We start from the raw sequence: 21,450 nt of genomic DNA on the forward strand, positions 1-21,450 counted from the left end.
TGCTGCCAGATGTGGTTCGAGAGACTCGAATAACTAAGAAAGAGACTTTGGGTGCTTTCCGAGAACGAGCTACTTTGTGCTGAAACCATGGCGCCTGGAAACCCGAATCGTAGAGCTAAGTGCATAATAGGCACCCTTTTAGCAGGAGTGATCCTCCTAATAGTTATAGTAGTTTCAGTTTCCTATTTTGCACCACACGAACAGATAGAGAAGGCTGGGGGGACACCGACACCTACCACTCCTAGCCAAAAGGAAGACAGAGCAAGAAGAGAGAAGGCTTTGCTGGCTGCAGAAAGTCGTAGGCTACATACAGATCTGTCTAAAGGAAATTTTGGGCAGAATGCATATGCAAAGCTGTTGTATGAATACAATGATGCGATGGATGCGAAGAACTGTTATGTGTGTATGCAACTCCCAGCTTCAGTAGATGAGGGTATTAGATACCATCACCTTCCATTGACATATGGCATTTCCTGTAGTCTGCTGCTTAGCATATTTTATGGGCGAAACCATTTTGAATATTTCTTTTCGAATTATGATGCTGTGTTACCAGAAGTCCCTGCTTATAAGCACTTGAACAAGTGGGATTATTATAAGTCAGAGGACAGACTTGGATACTTTTTCATCCCCACACAAGAGTTAGACACCCCGTATGCACATCGACACAATTTGACATGCTTGTTGCCGAGACAGAGAAGAAGTTCATTGAGCAAGTAAAAGATAGGTACACGAAGCAAAAACAGTTGCGAGATTCAGGGCAAGGAAAAGTAGATTGGACCGAAGAAGAGAAGCAGCATAGGTCAAGAGGGAGTTATGGTCCAATAGCCTTAGATGCGGTCCAGAAAGGGAAGTTGTGCCTTCACCGACCACAGACATATTATGAAAACGTATATGTGGGTCATACTACATGTGAACACACCTTCACATTGGAATATTACACGAAAGATTTCCTGAAGAGTGTGGTGCAGGTGATCCCTACTGTGTATTTTATCTGCGGGAAGAATGCGTATGTGAGATTGCCAGAGAAGTGGTATGGAACATGCTACCTAGCAATTATTTTTCCCAAGATTTATCACACTGAGGATTTTGCGCTTTTAGAGGGAGGGCCTCAAAGGAGGGTGAAGCGAGGGGAAGTGCTGGAGCAATTGTGGGAGATGTGTTTGGAGCAGCGATACCTATGTTGGGAGTCATTTTGAATGATGTGAAAATACGGCGGTTGGCAACTGTGGTGGACGAATTGTCAATGAGTACAGCTAAGTCCTTAGTGTTGGTTGAGGGTGAGATGTTGTCGATCAGGACAATGGTTTTACAGAACAGACTTGCTTTAGACGTCATCCTAGCGAAAGAGGGCGGAGTATGTAAGCGTTTGAAGGTTCAGGAATGTTGTACTTATATTCCAGACAACTCTAAAGATCTGGAGAAATATATAAGCAACATTACGGCAATTCATTATGAAATTGAGGACTTGACTCAAGAGAATGCGTGGGAGACGGTTGGCAAGGGATTTGGAAAGGTTGGAAACTGGTTTGCAAATTTAGGGAAGGGTTTCCTTGGGTTTGTACTGAAACCCCTCATCATAGCAGTGGCCTGTGTGATTGCCTTGTGGGGTTTAGTGAGGATGTACAAGTGGTATAAGTCAACTAGATTGGCAAGATCAATGAGAGCGCAAGAGATGCGAATGGAAAGGCTGCAAGACAATCAATACCGCAGTTTGAGAGTATTAGAGATGCTCAAGAGGGGGAAAATGGCCACAAGCTCTGTTTGACTTGGTTCTTACCCTGAGGATGATGTGAGGGTGGTGATGACACGGGTCATCAAAGGGGGGAACTGAGAGAGCGCCATTTACAGTGAAAATTGTAGGGGTGCATCATATGTACAAGTAGTCAGCACCCGCATATATAGAGGACTTTTAATCATGTTTAGATGCAAGGGAAGTTAGAGAACTAGATGAATTGCAAATCCACACTTGCTGTTTAACTTAGAGATGCTGTTGAAATGAAACCTTTCACTAATGAGATGCGTGTTTAGACGAGCACTATTGTGCATATATGGATTGCTTTATGGAAATGTGTAACGGTGTTTTTATACACTCGATAATTAGCTTAAAGTAGAAAATGCATTTGCTGTTAAGGTTGAAGGCCTTGTGAACCAAGAGATTGCTCATGTAAGATGGTGGGCCTATAAATCAAACAGAGGCCTAGTTCATAGAAATGGTGCAGGCCTATATGAAAATGTCTTGCTTAACATTAAACCGTAGAAATGCTTTATGAAAGAGGCTTTTAGAAAATGTTGCAACATTATTAGACGATGAGCCCATTTGCGTGTATTTCTTTGCAGGTGCATCACCAAGTAGACTGTAGAGTAGAAGGGCCCATTGTGTATGAGTGTTAGAAATGCTAGACTCAGACATGGAGGAGTAGACCAGGAATTCAGAGAAGCAACTTGAAAGGATGAAGAGCCTGGGACCCAAGGACGTCTACACGGACAAGGATGGACAAGTGCCATGGTGGAAAGTTTGGAAAGTTAACACCTTCAAGAGGGGCGTACCTGAAGGCGTGTCATTCACACTGTGGGGTTTCGTATTAGGGACAGCACCCCGAGGGTGGAGTCAGAGCAGACGAGCTGAGGAGCTAGAGAGAGCAGTCGCTTGGGCAAAGAGCTTAGCTTCAAGCAAGGAACTCTAGCCTAAGAGAGAATGTGGGCGAACTTCTTTGGGAAGTCACCACGGCTGACACCTTTTGGTTAGGTTGGGTTATTGTTGAGTAGGGATGTCACTCAGTACAGTGTAGGGACAGATTAATCTGAATTTATGTCTATTATCCTGATGATTACCAGAACTCAGGTCATAGCAATCCTGTTTAGTCTGATGATTCTGGAATTGATTCTCGTATTATTCATCAGCCGCTTGAGACTTTTCCGTAGGATTATGTTTGTATTAGTGCCTGTTTATCTTTTGAACCTCTTGCTGAGGTGTCTGTATCTTCAGTTGTTTCTGGTTATGTAATAAACCTTTTTAACTCAGTCCTTAGTCAGTGGTTCTTTGGGGAAAGCAATTGGAAATTTTGAAATTGAATTAATAAATTGTGATTAGATTGCCTAATTCATTCTATGACAGGTAAAAAGGTCCAGTCGACCTGTTACGGGATTCTGGAGAATGGTAAGCAGACTCTAGAGTTGAAATCCCGCCTTTTCACTACTATAGCTAGTTTGCTTAGCCACAGCTTCAGCCTTTTACATCTCAATGTTTGGTCCTGTTCATTTGACCTTCTCATAAATGTTCTACCTCTCATCAGTGATCCAGAGTAATCCCTGTTATTTTCCTGGCTCTGGAATTACAGTTTCTGGGGGTCACAGTAATTCTGCAAGCGGGTAAATAATGGGGATTACAAGGTTTTGGGGAATAACATCCAGATATCACTGCTTCAGCACTAATTCCAGCATGCCTTCCCCAATGTTGTACCCAGTGTTTTCTGCAGCTAAAATTTCTGTGTGAAACACAACCATTTATAATTCAGATGCGCTCACTACCTACTGCTTCGAGGCTCCTTGGAGATCATGGGAAAATTGTCGGAAGGACTTTAGGCTATGCTTAGCATCTGTGGAATCTCATCCTGGATTTTCATAGATAATTTTTCAATCTGTGTTCAATATAATAGGAGTCAGTGGACCACTAGCCTTAATGCCTGTTGCTTTAATTGCTGTAGCATAAAACGTTCTTGGTTTTTTAATTTAGTGCTGAAAAGTTATTACACTTTTCAAATTATACTCAGCAGTGGCCCATGCAGGAAAGAGCGGTGGGGCGGTGGGGCAGGGTGGAGGGATTTCTACAGGAGATGATGAGGGAAAATTAAATAAATAATTTTCCCTCCTCATCATCCTTTAAAAACCCCCCTCACCCGGCCCCACGGCTCTTATCTGGACGGGCCGTGGCTGATTATACTACTTACTTTGACACCCAATCACATTTGAAGGCAAGCCATGTGCTTTGTCTGGTAAGGAAATGTAAGTCTTCCTACGTCACAGTTCTAGTTCATGAAAGATCGAATTGAGAACAAGCTTCACAGATATGCAAATATGTTAAGAAAGAGACATATGGGGATATATTCATTTATTCAGGTTAACCTTGCAGAGTCTCCTTGACACGTAAATAAATATTATCTTGAAGAAACACATACCAGTATAAACTCCCATCAGTATGTAGATTAAGTCAGTCGACGGTCGAGCTGTTTCTGTGGAATTAAGTGAACCAATGGTCATGTCTGGACAATTGCCTGCTCCACAGTATGTGTAGTTGAAGACAGTTCCTAGAGAATCCAAAAGAGATTATTAGACTTTGGATGGTACTTACACAGCAGTGCTAACAGGGGGAACTCATTATGAGTGGCTCCTGAAATCGCATATGGCTAGGAACGGGAATTACAACCATTGGCAGAATCATGAGATCCCTGAGAACAACACAGATTTTTTTTGTTTCCTCCTGAGATTTGAGCTGGTCATGGAGATTTGAGCTCCCTTTAGCAAACCATTTTAATCTGTAAATACTGTGAACAGAATTGCTAAATCTGAATGAATGAATGAATGAAGGAATGGTAGCACTCTAGAAAGTGATTTGCCTTTGATGGCCTCTCATTGTCTGAAGAAGTTAGGTGTTCATCGAGTTCCGAAACTGTGTTTTTCACTGAGTTGTAACTCTTTTGATGCTGGCATTAAATAACTTAAAAGCCTTTCCAATTAGAGGTACTAGATGCACTTTTGGACACTAAGGGGCATATTAGGATGGACACTGTCCCGGGAAACGGGACCGACCGCCATAGGTGTGGCGGTCCCGCCATGTAAATTAAGATGCCACCACCACTGTGGCGGTGGCATCCCACAGGGTCTCCGCCATGGAAAGCCCTGCACCGCCGCCCATCCTAATGTGGATGGCAGTGTCTTACACACACGTCACCATATTTAAGCCCTTTTCTGCCCGCTCGCCTATCTGACCAGCGGAAAACCGGCAGAAGGTCCTTCCGTCCGCCAGGGTCCCCATCGCCATCGTAATTTGGCAGGGGGAATTGGTAGGCGGTCGGTGGAAAATTGCGGGCAGCCACCACCAGATGGGCAGTGGCGATCCACCGGCCATCCTAATAGACACCAAAGAACTAATTCATATGGTACGAGAATGACATATCTTTCCTATGATGCCTTAGTGAGAAGTACTCAAAAATGGAGATGATCGTGCGTAGAGACACTATTGGCAGTTTTGATACAGATATGTTTAGACTAAAGTGTATTATGTTTGGAGGACATTTGCAGTGTTCAGTAATGGACCAACTTAATGAAACAGGGTCAGGTACATACAATTTATGAAATAGTTTAATGCTAATAACAAAAACAAAAACATGTTTACTACTTACCATTAATGGGTCTCTGACTAAATATCAAAGAAGAAATTAGATTTCCCCATACACCGGATGATTGGTATACCAGGAAAAATATTCCAAAATACAGGTTAACAACGTCAATCTTGTCTTTTCCCTTTTTCTCTGCATACCGAATTCCACTTAAAGTAAGGTAGGTGCATTTTGAAGCCCAATATGGGCCTCCACCAATTCCCAGGATAATAGCAGCTGGGATCAAAGTGTACCTGAAAAGTAATGCAGTAATTTAATAAACCATTCCACCATACAACATGTTCATTACAACAACACTGACTTGCCATTGTCCTGTATTCATTTTAATCAATTGGAGGTGTTTCTTGTCATCGGTTTCAATGGGCCTCCAAAGATTACTTTACTCATGTAATTCTAGTCTATGCATTTAACTTACTTATAGCTTTCCAAATGTATTAATAACATTCTTAATGGATTTTTTTACATAGGTTTCTGTTATGAATATGTTTTACATTAAATATATTTGACGGTTTCTTTGTTTCTTTGCTTTGCTAAATATGTTTCTGTGTACAGGGAGCTTTTCTTTGGCTTTGTTAATCTCTGTCATCAGTCCAAGGTATTTTGCTTGCATTTCGGCTCAGCTTGGGCCTGTTTTCTTGTCACTGCCCTTCCTTTTGTCATTCCAAGTTTATTCTTCTTTTAGATTTTTTTAGTCTTACCCCTGTGTGTGTATTGCAATGACATATCTTATATTGTTGTAGTATTTACATTTGACCCAAAAAGTTTTGTTTCATTAAAGCAAAAGATTTTTTAAATAGTTATGGTTACTTTTATAGATAGGAGTTTCATTTTTCCTTTTAAAAAGTGGTAAATGCTCACATTATCTCGGATTGTTAGAGGTATATTTTTTACTGGGAAGAAACAAAATACTTTCTTATCTCATCTAATTACATTTTTATAGCACTTATTCAAGGAGAATATTCTTTCAAGAGGAACATTGTTTCACTGAAAAGTGGATAAGCTTAAGAAACATGAGTTAGGGGGTATGCACACCCCTGCAGCAAACGGAGGCATAGCAATATAGTTTCATTTGTCTCTCTCATTAGAAATGATCTCAACAGAATGATCATGGAAAACTATGAATACCTATAAATAGCATTCCATTGTACATAATGAGCTTAAATGTCCAATTTCAATAAAACCAAAGGTTTTGGAATATCAAACAATAACTCAAAATAATATTTGTAATTTGTTATTTAAACCTTTTATGGATATACCACCAGAAATTAAATGTATCCCTAATAACGTTTTATGAGTATATTAAGAGGCATTTGACGGAAAGTGTCTTGAAGATTGTAGGTGTTTTATTAGTCCAGATGCCACTATTATGTATTCTTAATAAATGTATTCAATGCTATTATCAGTTCATGCTCGAGTATTATATATGCTTAACCTAGAGGATGTTATAAAGAACCAGAGAGCAGAAGATTTAAGCTATTTAATTAAGAGATGCATAACAGAATCCATGGACACATTTTTGTGCTTAGGTTGAACCTACTATAGGTACTGATCCAGTCTGTTCTAATTTTTCAGATATGCCCTTCCCTTCTATTCTCAATAAGATTATTTCCTTGGCGACCAGACATGATTCTCACGTCTGGTAAACGGTTCACCTTAGACACTTAGGTAGTCTCCACCACCATGTTTTAAAAAAGGTTAGGTGTGTAACATCTAACTACTTATCATGGCAAACGCAAGAATATTTTATGCTTAAGATAACATATTGGTAATAATTTCTCTGCCCCCAAACCACGCACCCCCAAATACTTCCCCCCTTTCCCGTCCTTTCTCAGAATAGACAATATCCTCCTATGTGTGCATGAACATCTCCACGCTATCCGTGATGGTCTCTTCTAGTGGCTCACTTACTCACCCTTGTTTACTCCACTAACACTTAGAGGTTGGCGGTCTTTTGAAGGTAGTGATAGTCCCACCATTTTTTTATTGTGAATCGTTGCACTCAGTGTACTTATTTTAAATTTCTTCATTTAGGAAGTTTTGTGGCTTTCCTGATGAAGGCGCATTATACGCCGAAACGCACGTAGAGAAGATCAAATGTATAGCCACTCCAAGAATACCTATCTATATTGTTTGTTGCATTTTTGTTTCTTTATCGATTGTATATTGTTATGTCTTTTTGATAATTTATGTCTGTCGATTTTACTATATGTCTCTGAGCATTGATATTGAAAATATCAACTTATATATGTAATCAATAGATGGGTAAATTGAGTCTCATAATGTTTTTAAATGAAATTTGCATTAAAGAATTTGTTTTTTAATGATTTTGCACGTAACCTGTGAATTCTGTGGTCTGTTAACTTGTCTTGATTCTGAGTTGCCTAGGGATATTTCTCTCAATTGTATATTGCCCTGCCCTAGGAATCTAAACTTTTCCCAGGGGGTACTTGTTACTACATCCTAACGGATTAAGGGCCATTGGAGATTTGGCTATATATGTCCACTCGCCTAATTTAGATGGGCAGACAAATAGCTGTTTTTCAATGTCCCCTCACTGTGAGAGGAAGCTCCCATGGCAAGGGGGGCACTGCTTTTTTTAAAAAAAAGAAAATACCGCTTTAGGATTTTTGTTTTGAAAATAAAAAAAGAATCTATCTTGGCGGTTTGGCTCTGTCATGTTTGAGGGAGCCATTCGTCAAAGTTTAAATGCATTGTAAATGTAAATGTGGGAATCTCTACCCGAGTGTCCTGGCGCTGTAGACTGCTGGGGAACCCGTCCTGGTTTTCCCTGTGAGAGGGTCCCTTTCTGGGTATCTCCAGGGTGAAACCAGGCATCCCCGGCGTCTGTGGCGGCCGTTGTAGAGATGAGGCAAGCTTAATGCCCAGAGTTGCCGAGTGTGTTCCCTGGTTAGAGTAGGCACTGAGGCGAGAATTATCGAGTCCGTTGACCCTGGTCCAAGATCCTGCCGCGTCGGGAATTGAACCCTGGTCCCGGGCCGTTCTCGGCTTACAGGTCTGCCGCCTCTAACCAGTGAGCCACACCACTCCACCATTGGCAGGAACTGCCTTGATGGTGGTTCCTATCATTGCTTGAAATATCTGTCAGGCTGATGGAAACTTTAAAATTTGACAGTTGACACCTCCATCAGGGTGATGGAGTAAATGACTCTGTTGCCCTGGCACAGGTTGGGCCAGCCACCAAGTTCTAGAGGAGACCGTTTGTAATGATATTATAGGTTTAGGGCCAAAAGACAAAGGCACTGAGGGACAAAATGGAAAGTAAACCAACATGTAGCAAATTATCAGATTAATGAATGTGAGCAACATAGCTAGAATTAATAATAGATGTACAGTGGGCAAATAAAATCTTTCTTTTTCTTTTGCTAATGCTGCACAGAATTGCCAAACAGCATTGGCAGAGCCAATATGTCCTAAATGCAGAGACCTCTTGGCTTTCGCAATACTTGTTTTTATATTCTTCAGGATGGCAGGTTTATAAGTAGGCGCCCAAGACCCATAATGCGAGGTGAATTTGATAGGAAATATCTAGGTTTCACTATCCAACAAAGAATATGTCTCCTAGTCACCAAGTAGCCAGATCTCATGTGTGGCACCAGAGGTGGCTTTTCAGTAAATCACATTGAATTCTGGTACTTGTAGTTCACCTTTTCTCTAATTCATTTTGGCTTGAAATCCCTGAGTGCATGGTGTATCATTGCACTTTACTGGCGGTCTACAGCAGTTCATGTTTTTTACTGCATGACAAATGTTCAATATGTTCAGTACCATTGTGGGTAGAAGTTTGCCAATGTGTATATGACATAGCAACACATGGAGCCAACCAGAGTCCACTTGCAACCAAATTTCCTGATTATAATAGATGGCAGGAACATTGAGGAAATGATGAGGGAGCCGTAGATGACACTCAATGAGGCGACACCCATCCCCTTAATTGGATTCAGGCTGCTCTGTAAAAAAAGCAAAGATCAATTTGGTGGGATGAAAAAGAAAGTTAAACTGCATTATCTGGAGAAAAGTTTGGTAGGCCCCTGTCTATCACCAGCTATACAAAGCCTACCTACAGCAATAAATGACGATGGGGTTTAGAGAAAAGCATAGTGGATCTTTCTTTCTTGTACATTGTGTGTCAAATTGGTAGCAGAGGTAGTGAAGAGCATTCAGGAAGTATTGCATTATAAGCTTCCCCACAATGTTTGCTTCAGATGATGCCAAGGCTGAAATTTGTGTTTAGAATGTGCAATAATATTTAACTGAGCTTAAAAAAAGTCACGAGGCCTTGTAATTTTAAAGGGAAAATATTGCTTTCAGTGTTTGAAAATGTACTTATCCTTTCACCCGAACAAAGTGCATGTGTGATTAAAAAGCCCCTACTCTTAAACACTGCCATTGTTTTGTGTAAAACAGGAGACAAAGGTAGTAATTCATTTTATGTTGGAGGAAGAACTTGATGACCACTGGGGACAAAGAAAGTGCTTTACCATGACAAGTTTCTGCACATTTAGAACAGGAAGGCAAATGTGTAATTTGCACTAGAGAATCTTCACAAGCAGGAGTCAAATTTTCAAAGACTCCTTCATTTTAGAAAGGCCACTTGCAGACTTTGTGACTAGATATTGAGCTGGGAAACCAAGGCTTGTACTCCTTTGGAACTTTAACTATGCAGCGATACCTGAAGGAAAAGCATGAAAACTACGGTCCAATGTGCAAACCCCATTTGTGGTCACAAACCCTGCAAATCATAAAATCATTGTCTGTGACTGCATAAGAGCCATTACCTATATACTAAGCCCATTTTGAGAGTGAGGAAAACATTCTGACTCACAAAATTAGATTTGTGGCTCATACCGAATTGTAACTAAGAAGCTCTGTGAAAGGGGTATTCCTAACTAATTGGGAATCAGTATGGTACTTATCAATGGTTTGCGACTGCAATTGGGATTCAAAACTATTAATAAGTTACCATCATCTTAAAGGAGGTGGCAACTGATTCCCAAAGGGGACAGGGTGTCCCTGGGACCCCTTTCCTTTGTCTGGTTACCTAGGGGGAAAAGGCAATAGTCTGAGAGTCCCCTTCCTGCACTCCCCAATGTCTTCCCAAAAAGGAAACTTTATTTCTAAACGCAGCACAAGTCAATTCAATGAACATGGACTGTGTTAAGAAAATGTTTTCTGTTCCTTGCAAACCTCCGTCCCTGCATTGGCAGTTAATCACATGGGGTAACTGTAGGAAAGTGGAGTATTATGTGTTGTGGGGATTAGGCCTCACCATGCCATACTATCATGATACCCAAAATATGGTCCTTGGATTCACAATAATAAATCTTTAGCTCAGTCCTGGTAGTGTGGCAAAGAGCAGTCAGGCTTTACTTGAGGAACATATGTTAAGCATTTCAAAGTACCAACATGGCCAATAAGTAATTGAGACAACTTGTGAGAACTTTGAAACCAATTTATAAAAATAGAGTATATTTTTATAGTAATTTAAACACTAAAAGAAACAGAATAGCATACATATAACCAGAGTTATAGATTTTTGAAGCAACATAAAAGCTTGCAAAATAAATAATACAGTGAAAATGTAACATTGCGGTGGACGGGAAAAACCATTAGTGCAGGTCAAGTTTCGTTGCACACTTGTGGGATAGTAGTGATGTGGGTGCCAGGACCAAGCCACGACAGTCAGTTCAATTTTACCTGGCCCGTGAATCCAGGGTGCAAAGTTGTCTTGGCTGTCCCAGGTGCTGAACGGGAGCCGCAGGAGAGCTGCTTTTAGTGCTGAAACAGTGCTACGGGGAAAACGCTGCAAAAACACAATACCATGGCTGCTGCTGATGTCGGCTGAATGTCGGAAGGAGGTCTCTCTAGGTGCAGCGTCGAATGCAGAGGTCAGTTGCTGGACTGTGACCAACACGCTTTGTCCATGGTAAGTAGATCAGAAGGTAACTTTGATGTCCGACGGTCCCAGGGAATGGGGTGGCTGCCTGTAACTTCATGGAAGGCAGGACTACAGTTCCCACAATGCACTAGATCGTCTGGATTTGGGTGATCCCTCTGAGGGCCCAATGGCCAGCGATTCTTTGGATACGGAGCGCTGTTTTACCTGCAGTTTGCAGGGGATTCGTGCTACTAGTCCAGGGGAGTCTGAGGATGCTTAAGGCTTCTACAGGTGGTCTCTCTGACTGGGGGGAAACAAGAGATGGTCTAGTTTGAGCTTCGGTCGGGCAGTTCCAGGAGTATTGCCACAGGTGCTGGGTATCCCTCTTTTGCTTTGTGCAGGTCCTGATGTCCCAGACATAGGTCTCTTCTTCTGTCTTCTTTGATGTGGGTTGTTCAGAACTGTGGTTCTGGTGTCAGGGGTGTCCCTTAAATCCTAGATTTAGGGGAGCTAGGGGTGTGGGAGCAAGAAACCTGCTAGTCCCTGCAGCTAATCCTCCCCTGAGGTGACAACATCGCCGGGAGTGGGTCATCTTTTCTACCCAGAACCCTCTATTCTGCTACTCCTAAAGATGGCGGATATCCTATCTAATTTTAGTATAAAGACCAGGCTGCTCACCCTGGAGTTATGGCTAGCTTTCTGGGGGTGTACATTACCTTGACTAACTAATTTCCTGCCTGTCCGGGTGCAAATGTGCCTGAGGGCAGGGCTGTTTCCTCCTCTGGAAGTCAGCCCTGTTGCATATCTGAGGCGGTGCTGCCTTTGAAGCTCACTACCTTGATGTGCCACTTCACTAGCCTGCTTGGGACGAGGGAGGAGTGACCTTCTTCCTGCCCAAGCCTTTGTTCCTGGGAGTGATCAGACTCCCTGGAAGGAAGCCAATTTCCTGTCTTGGCGTCAGCATCTGCGGGAAACCTGGGCTTGCCAGCTAGAGCACAGAGAAGCTGGACCAGTAAGGCAACCTCTAAGGTGCATGCCACATTGCCCTCAACATGAGATTTGTGTCAGGGGTGAGAAGGCACGTTGTTTGATACCGAACATGACATATTTAGGCTGTACCATAATGGAGCTGCCAACCTCGGGTTTGCCCGTGTGGTAGCACTTGTTATGCTATGGACCGTCTGCAAGAGAAACATAAGAAGCAAAGAAGCAGTACAAGACAGAATATTGCATGGGAGCAACATGCTACTGAGAATGTTCTGACAGAAACATGCACTAAAACACGTCAGTGCTGCAGAATAGCCATGTAATGCATGGACTGCGAGGCATATATATATATTCACTGAAAAAAACATAGGTTTTAGGGGCGTTATAGTTAGCTGGACATTTCACACGTACACAACCATAGAAATTTCCCGGTTATAGTTAATTCCGCTAACTATAACTTACGTCCCAACAATACACAGCTGATGACGTCACATATTACATCACTCATGACATGGTCAGTGACATCACTGATGACATCTCAAATGACATCACTGATGACATCATCCAGTGACTTTGTGTTTCTGTAAAGTTTAAATATGTTTAATATATAGAGGGAAAGGCATATTGAAGAATGAGTGGGTGTATACGTGTCTGAATGGATGATTTAGTAGGAACGTGACTGACTCTATAAGTGAGTGATTAAACATATCTTACTGAATGCATGGGTTAGTGACTAAACTGTGCGAATGTATGTATCTGTCTGTCTGTTGGTTTGTAAGCGGCTGCATGGGTTTGTGAATTGCTACATGAGTGTCTATATGAGTTATTGATTGGTTGTCTGAGTATCTGTATGGGTACCCGAGTGTTTGTGTGGGTAGGGTGTGTGACTCTGTGCATAGATGTGTGAGTGGGGGATTCACTGCGTGCATGGTTTCAAGAGTGCATCTGTGATGGACTGTATGGGTGGGTGAGTGTGTGTATGGGTGTGCTAGTGAGTGAATTTATATCTCAGTGGTACATGTGTGAGAAACTACATATGTGAAAGGCAGTATGTATGTGTGTTCGAGTATATAAATGGCTATAAGTGAGAGTGTGTGATTATGAGAGTGGCTGTATTGATGAGAGTGGGCTTGTATCAGTGATTGTATAAGAGCGTAAGAATGTGCTAGTATTTGTATGAGTAAGTGAGCTGGTGTCTATAACTGTATAGGTGAGTAAATGGGAGTGTGGGTAATTATTTGCATGACTGACTAGGTGTGTGAGTACCTCTATGGATGAGTGGTGGTGTGTGAGTGTCTATATAGGTATATGATAGTCCTGTACTGAGTGACCGTAACTATGAGTGACTGTACAGGGGAGTTAGTGGATGTGTGTCTAGACCTAAGAACCAGTGAGTGGGTATGTAGTTATTGCTGTTGGAGTGTCTATGGTTTTGAGAATGGCAGTCTGTAATTTAGATTGGGTGCATCAAAAGTTATATTAGGGTGAAGGAGGTGCATGAAATTATCACATGGATGATGTCATCAGTGATGTCAGTTGAGATGTCATCAGTGATGTCATCAGTGATGTCACTTACCATGTCATGAGTGATGTAATATGTGACGTCACCAGCAGTGCATTGCGGGAGCGCGAGTAATAGTAAGCTGAACTAACTATAACAGTGGAATTTCTATGGTTTTGTACGTGTGAAATGTCCATCTAACTATAACGCCCCTGAAACCTATGGTTTTTTCAGTGAATTTCCAAGATTCTTTAAATGCTAATTCCTAACTATAACGTCTGTAAAACCTATGGTTATTTCAGTGAATTTCAATGGATTTTTAAATGTAAATTTCCCATTTTAATGTTTATAAAACCTATGTTATTTCTATTACTTTTTAAAATATTTTGGAACTCTATTATACTTCTTTTTCGTAATGTGTTATATCTTCCCCATAAAATATGTATATATATATTTTTATTTTAGAAAAACTGCACTCCCATACCTGTAGCGTACCAATCTCCATCAGAACGCGAATCCGATCCACCATATTGCTAAACTCGTAAATGATGCTCATTTCGTATCCGACGAGTTCGTGGCACCGCGTCCGGCGTAACATTATGTACGCATGAAGTCGTCCCAGCTGCTACTTTGGTATCCGACGGGTACATAGTACCAAGCCACACATTACGTCATGTACGTATGGGGTTGGGGCCACTGCACATTGCTTATGCGACGAATATACGCTGCCAGGCCCTGTGTTACGTCAAACACGTATAGTGTCGCGCTGGGTATGCCATTTCATCATTTTGTTTTGTCTCAAAAGTATATTCAAATAACTTTAAAGTGTATATGAGAGCCAGAGATAATCTAATATTTTAAACATTTATATATTTCTACTGTAATAAACTTATATTATGATGAATATATTTTGTTAAAATCGCGTCAAGTGTGGTCTCCTTGCGCGCTCGTTGTGCGATTGCCATGTGACCTTAAAACAAAGCATTTGATTTGTTTATAACATTCCCCATTGTAATAGTTAGAAGACTGCACCCATTTTAGTCATTCTCTCTACAATGTTTGATGAGAGACACCTCTTCTGCTTAGAGAGCTTTTTTGAAAACTTTTTCCTGTATACACATATCTTATACTACACACAACATGCAGCAATCATCTTGATCAATATTCATGGTCTGTACATTAGCCTTCCACGTGTGATGGCCACGCATCTCAAACGTTACATAAAAAAACAAATGTGTGTTACACGATGCGCCTGGTGTGTGTTTGTGTGCACATTATTGTGCTCCCTTTCGGCCTGGGTATTGGTGGCTCTAAGAAGTATCAGAAGCCAAGGGCAGAGTGCACATTCTAGATCACATGTTGAAGAAATAAAAACCTTCTAAGGGGTTCACTGATACACCTGGTCCTTTAAACCAACAAAGAAGAAATTGGCACAAAAACTGCAATATAAAAACAATGCATTTATTAACCTCAGATGAGGGAGTCTGCATCATACGGTACCTTCAGGTCACTGTAGGAGCCAGTCTAAGAAGTACAGAGAACAGGGGCCTTATATATGCATAGGTTACATAGTTAGCATAAAACCAAGGGGAGGTCCTGACACATACAAGCATGCTTACTGACTAATATGGCTATATAAAACTTGTTCGCTCAACAAAGTGGGAGGAGAGATATTTCTCCTTACATCAGCAAGATTAGCCTGACAGTTACATACTAGGTGCAGGTGATTCGGGGGATGAGAAAAAAAGGGGTTCCCAAAACTTGTTTTCCCCATGCAATTTCCCATAGGAAACTTTAGACACGGCTACAGCCTGAACTGCTGAATGAATGGAATTACACCACATTTGGCAAAAAGGTAGCCCTTGGTGCAGAAAATACCTTGTTGTTAAATGGTGTAAATCCATTCAGTAGTTGCTGAGAAAATTAAAAATCAGAAAGTTTCAATATCTACGGCACCCTCCCGATCACGAGCTTTATGCTGATTGGCTGTCAACACTTCAAACCGGGAAGTGTTGGCAGCCATCTTGTGCCCTGGTAGAACCGAGGCACAAGAAATCAGTAAAACTAAGGCGCAAAACACGAAAAGGGGACAGGGTAGAAACACTCTGACCCCTTAGGCCTGCTTAGAAGGTCCCACACGGTCCCCCAGGGGCCAAAAAATATTTTGTATTTTTTTTTTAAATCTGCAAAATCCGAGGATCAGGCCGAAACTAAAAAAAACAAAGTGCCGACTCCCACGCTTTGTTTAATTAAAGCCCCCGGGTGAGCCAGGTCATGCGATAAAAAAAGTGTGGGGTCCCAATCCTCCCACACTGCCCCGGGGACTGCCATCCTCGGGGCAAAGCATGAATATTTGCGGGGGCACATGGCCCCCCGTAGCCCCATGGACCATCACCCCCCAGGGCTTGTTAGTTTGAAGGTGGGGGGCTCTAAGGCCCCCCCAAGCCCCAGGGACCGCCACCTCCGTGGGCTCTAACTAATTAGGATTGTGGGGGGCACCCCCTGCAGCCTGGGGGACCGCCACCCCCGGGGCTTTTAATTTTTTTTTATTTAACCACTGTGGAGGGGCTAAAGCCCCCCACATGCTCCGGGGACCGCCACCTCCCGGGGCACTAAATATTCAAAATAGATGTCCGTTACGGACCCCCGAGCCCCAGGGACTACCACCCCCGGGGCTTTGCATTAAGTGGCCCTGAGGACTGCCACCCCCCCAGGCCGGCTCCTGCAGTGTCCCAGGGTAGCCACCCCCAGGACACTACTGTTTGCAATGTCAGGGTGGGAGCTTCGCGGCTCCCGCCCTGTCATTGCAAACTCTGCTTTGCTTTATTGAAGCAAGAGCAGGGAAACTCGCTTTAATGAAGCAAAGCAGAATTGCTTTTCCATATGGGGAGCTGTATGTCAGCAGCTCCCCTTATGGAAAAGCAATGCCGGCTCCCGCAGGATGCGGGGAGCTCTCGGGACCGTGGCGGCCCCACTCAGAAGAAATCTAAAAAAGCAATGGGCAGGCCCCAGGGGTTGGGGTCCCCGGGGCCAGAAGTGGCCTAGGAGGAGGTCCACGCGGTCCCCCTCTCAATGAAATAAAAATAAATGCCGGCCCTGGGGGTGGGGTCCCCGGGGGCCAATAGAGGCCTTAGGAGATGGGCCACGCAGCCCCCCTCCATAATTAAAAAAAAATATTTGGCCCTGGCCCAGGGATGGGGTCCATGGAGACGGAATTGGCCACGGGAGGGGGGGCCCATGCTGCCCCCCTCCCATCGCATTTTATATTATTTTTTTAAAAAGGGGGTGAGGCTCTGGGGGATAGGGTCCCCAGGGCCCATAACATAGAAAAGGAAGGGGGGCCACACAGCCCCCCTTGTTTAAAAAAAAAAAGACTGGCATTGCGCCAGAGGCCCCGCCCCCTCCCTGCAGCACTCTGCAAACACGCCCCCCTGGTGCATTTGCAGATGGGGAAATAATTCCCCTTGAATACTGGGGGTCCCTGGGGGCCAACTAGCCCACCAGGAACCTCCAGTATGCGCCAGCGAGCTGCGTTGCCTAGAGGGGTTCAGAGGCCATGCCCCTTTTTACACCTCTCTGCAACACAGATCTGTGGCGCTTACTGGAGGTACCTAGTGGGCTAGTTGGAGGACACTAGGGACCCCCAGGATTCAAGGGGACTTAATCTCCCAACTTAAAACGATCACAGGGCGCGTTTACGCAGTGGTGAAGGGGGGATGCGGTCCCCAGGGGCAGAAGTGGCCCAGGAGGGGGGCCACGTGGCCCCCCTCCCAATAAAATAAAAATAAATAAATAAATAAATGCCGCCCCTGGGGCCAATAGAGGCCTTAGGAGGTGGGCCCGCAGCCCCCCTCCATGAATAAAAATATATATTTGGCCCTGCCCCAGGGGATTGGGTCCCTGGGGCCAAAATTGGCCACGCGAGGGGGGCCCATGCTGCCCCCCCCTCCAGTTACATTTTATATTTTTTTTAAATGGGGGTGAGGCTCTGGGGGATGGGGGATGGGGGATGGGGCCCATAATATAGAAAAGGAAGGGGGCCACACAGCCCCCCTTCTTTAAAAAATATATTTTTTTAAAAACAGCATTGCGCCGGAGGCCCCGCCCCCTCCCTGCAGCAATCTGCAAACACGCCCCCTGGCGTGTTTGCAGATGGGCAAATAATTCCCCTCGAATACTGGGGGTCCCTGGGGGCCAACTAGCCCACCAGGAACCTCCAGTATGTGCCAGGGAGCTGCGTTGCAGAGAGGGGTTCATAGGCCATGCCCCTTTTTATACCTCTCTGCAATGCAGCTCTGTGGCGCTTACTGGAGGTACCTAGTTGGCTAGTCAGACACTAGGGACCCCCAGGATCCAAGGGGACTTAATCTCCCAACTTAAAACGGTCACAGGGCGTGTTTACGCAGTGGTGAAGGGAGGGGCGGGGCCTGAGGAGACGTGTGCAAACACGCCCTGTGGCGCGTTTTAAGTTGGGTAAATAATTCCCCTTCAATCCTGGGGGCCCCTGGGGGCCAACGGGCCCACCAGGTGCTTCCAGTAAGCGCCACTGCGCTGCGTTGCAGAGAGGTGGTCCAGGACATGCCCCTTTTTACACCTCTCTGCAACGGCGCTTACTGGAGGTACCTAGTGGGCTAGTTTGACCCTAGGGACCCTCGGGATTCAAGGTGACTTAATCTCCAAACTTAAAATGGCCACAGGGTGTGTTTACACAGTGGGGAAGGGAGGGGACAGGGCCTGAGGTTAAGTGTGCAAACACGCCCTGTGGCGTGTTTTAAGTGTGAGAAATAATTCCCCTTGAATCCTGAGGGCCCCTGGGGGCTAACTAACCCACCTGGTGCTTCCAGTAAGCGCCACTGCGCTGCGTTGCAGAGAGGTGGTCTAGGCCGTGCCCCTTCTTACACCTCTCTGCAACGCAGCTCTGTGGCACTTACTGGAGGTACCTAGTGGGCTACTTGGACCCTAAGGACCCTCAGGATTCAAGGGGAGTTAATCTCCCAAATTAAAATGGTCACAGGGCACGTTTACACAGTGGTGAAGGGAGGAGACGAGGCCTGAGGCGACATGTGCAAACACTCCTTTTGGCGAGTTTTAAGTTGAGGAAATAATTTCCTTTCAGTCCTGAGGGTCCCTGGGGGCTAACTAACCCACCTGGTTTTCCAGTAAGTGTACTGCGCTGCATTGCAGAGAGGTGGCCTAGGTCGTGCCCCTTCTTACACCTCTCTGCAACGCAGCTCTGTGGCACTTACTGGAGGCACCTAGTGGGCTAGTTGGACACTAGGGACCCTCAGGATTCAAGGGGACGTTATCCCCAACTTAAAACGCCCACAGGTCGTGTTTGCACACATGTCATCTCAGGCCTTCCCCTCCCTTCACCATTGTGCAGACCATGGCACGTTTTAAGAGGTAGTTGTAATCCCCCTGCCCTATTATATACTAGGGCCTTACAGAGGAGGTCATGCTAATCACAGGCGGACCCCAACGCATAGTGTTCCCTAGTGTATGTAGGTGTTTTCACTGTATTCGAAGTGTCTTTTAACATAGCACAGGCTCTAGGACTGGTTAGTCAGTTACCACCCGTACCCGTCTGAAAAAGTTGAGGGTACAGGATGATTTTGCAACAAGGCTTCTTTCTGCTCCTCTGCACATTTTCCTACTTCCTGAACTTTTCTTCGTCTTTGAGGACTTCTGTTGCTTCTTTCGGCATTTCTTTATTTTTCTGTGCTTTTTTTCTTCTTTGTTCACATGTCCTACCTCTGTAGGCACAGTTAGAAACTAGCATTTAAAAAACCTTTGAAATTCACTTAAAAACTATAGGTTTCCGTCAAGTTAAAGTTAGAAATTATCATTTAAAAAACCTTTGAAATTTACTGAAAAAGCTATAGGTTTCAGGCACGTTATAGTTAGAAATTAACATTTAAAAAACCTTAGAAATTCACTGAAAAAAACATAGGTTTCAGGGGCATTATAGTTAGCTGGACATTTCACTCGTACAAAACCATTGAAATTCCACCGTTATAGTTAGTTCAGCTAACTATAACTCGCGCGCCCGCAATGCACTGCCGATGACATCACATATTACATCACTCATGACATGGTCAGGGACATCACTCATGACATCACTGATGACATCTCAAATGACATCACTGATGACATCACTGATGAAATCATCCAGTGATTTTGTGTTTTTCTGAAAATTAAATATGTTTTGTATATGTATATCTCAGTATGAGTGTCTGAGTGTCTTTATGGTTCAGTGGGGGTATTACTTAGTGCATAGATGCATAAATGAGTGAGTCACTGTTTGTATGTGTTGAAGACAGTATGTGTGCAGGACTGTATGGGTGGATGAGTGTGTGTATGGGTGTGTTAGTGAGTGAACGCCTGTCTCAATACTGTCTTTATAAGTAACTACATATATTTTAAACTAGTATATGTGATTATTGGTATATATAAGTGAGTATATGTGAGAGTGAGAGATTGGAAGAGTTCCTGTATGAATAAGTATGTGTTTCTATAAGTGATTGTTTAAAAGAGTAAGTATGTGTAAGTTTCTGTAGAAGTAAGTGTGGTGGTGTGTGTATAACTGTATATGCATGTTTGATTCTTTATTAGCATGAGTGATTATGTGTGTGAGTAACTCTATGGATGAGTGGCCACAGAGCTGCGCTGCAGAGAGGTGTAAAAAGGGGCGTGGCCTCTGAAGACCTCTCTGCAAGGCAGCTCCCTGGTGCATAATGGAGGTACCTGGTGGGCTAGTTGGCCCACAGGGACGCTCAGTATTCAAGGGGAATTAATTCCCCAACTTAAAACGCGCCACAGGGCAAATTTACTCACATGTCACCTCAGGCCCGCCCCCTTCCTTCGCCACTGTGCAAACGTGCCCCTTGGCGAGTTGTAAGTTAGGGAATTGATTCCCCTTAAAAATTGTGGATCCCCGGGGGCCAACTAGCCCACTAGAGACCTCCAGTATGCCCCAGGGAGCTGCCTTGCAGAGAGGTGTTCAGAGGTCATGCCCCTTTTTACACCTCTCTGCAACGCAGCTCTGTGGCGCTTCCTGGAGGTACCTGGAGAGCTAGTTGGACCCCAGGGACCCTCAGGATTCAAGTGGAATGTATCCCCCAAATCAAAATGCGCCACGGGGTGCATTTGCACAGGGGTGAAGGGAGGGTCGGGCCTGAGGTGACATGCGCAAACACGCCCTGTTCAATCCTGAGGGTCCCTGGAGGCCAACTAGCTCACCACTTACCTCCATTAAGCGCCACTGCGCTGCATTCCAGAGAGGTGGCCAAGGCCATGCCCCTTTTTACACCACTCTGCAATGCAGCTCTGTGGTGCTTTCTGAAGTAAGTGGTGGGCTAGTTGGCCATCAGGAACCCTCAGGACTCAAGGGGACTTAATTCCCCAATTTACAACAAACCAGGGGGTGCGTTGCGCATTGGTGCAGGAAGGGGGCGGGCCTGATGTTACAAGTGTGCAAATGCGCTATGTGGCATGTTTGAAGGTGGGGAATTAAGTCCCCTTGAATCCTGAGGGTCCCTGGGGGCCAACTAACCCACCAGGCACTTCCAGTAAGTGCCACAGAGTTGCATTGCAGAGTGGTGTAAAATGGGGCATGGCCTCGGACCACCTCTCTGCAATGCAACTCTGTGGTGCTTACTGGAGATCCATGG

General features: G+C 44.1%; 1 protein-coding gene across 4 annotated transcripts in view; it reads right to left on the reverse strand.

Moving 5' to 3' along the window:
• The window catches only part of LOC144763192 (protein unc-93 homolog A-like), a 441,908-nt gene that overhangs the window by 194,495 nt on the left and 225,963 nt on the right, over positions 1 to 21,450 (reverse strand). For 2 of the 4 annotated variants that reach the window (XM_078648550.1, XM_078648551.1), the window contains exons 3-5: positions 9,183 to 9,364; positions 5,400 to 5,629; positions 4,176 to 4,304 (exon numbers count right to left, since the gene is read on the reverse strand). In XM_078648550.1, coding sequence (XP_078504676.1) covers positions 4,176 to 4,304; positions 5,400 to 5,629; positions 9,183 to 9,364 — 541 coding nt within the window. The remainder of the gene's footprint in view (positions 1 to 4,175; positions 4,305 to 5,399; positions 5,630 to 9,182; positions 9,365 to 21,450) is intronic. The other 2 variants (XM_078648552.1, XM_078648553.1) reach the window with 2 other exon arrangements.

Source organism: Lissotriton helveticus, chromosome 6 (assembly GCF_964261635.1).
Source record: "Lissotriton helveticus chromosome 6, aLisHel1.1, whole genome shotgun sequence".
Taxonomy (NCBI): Eukaryota; Metazoa; Chordata; class Amphibia; order Caudata; family Salamandridae; genus Lissotriton; species Lissotriton helveticus.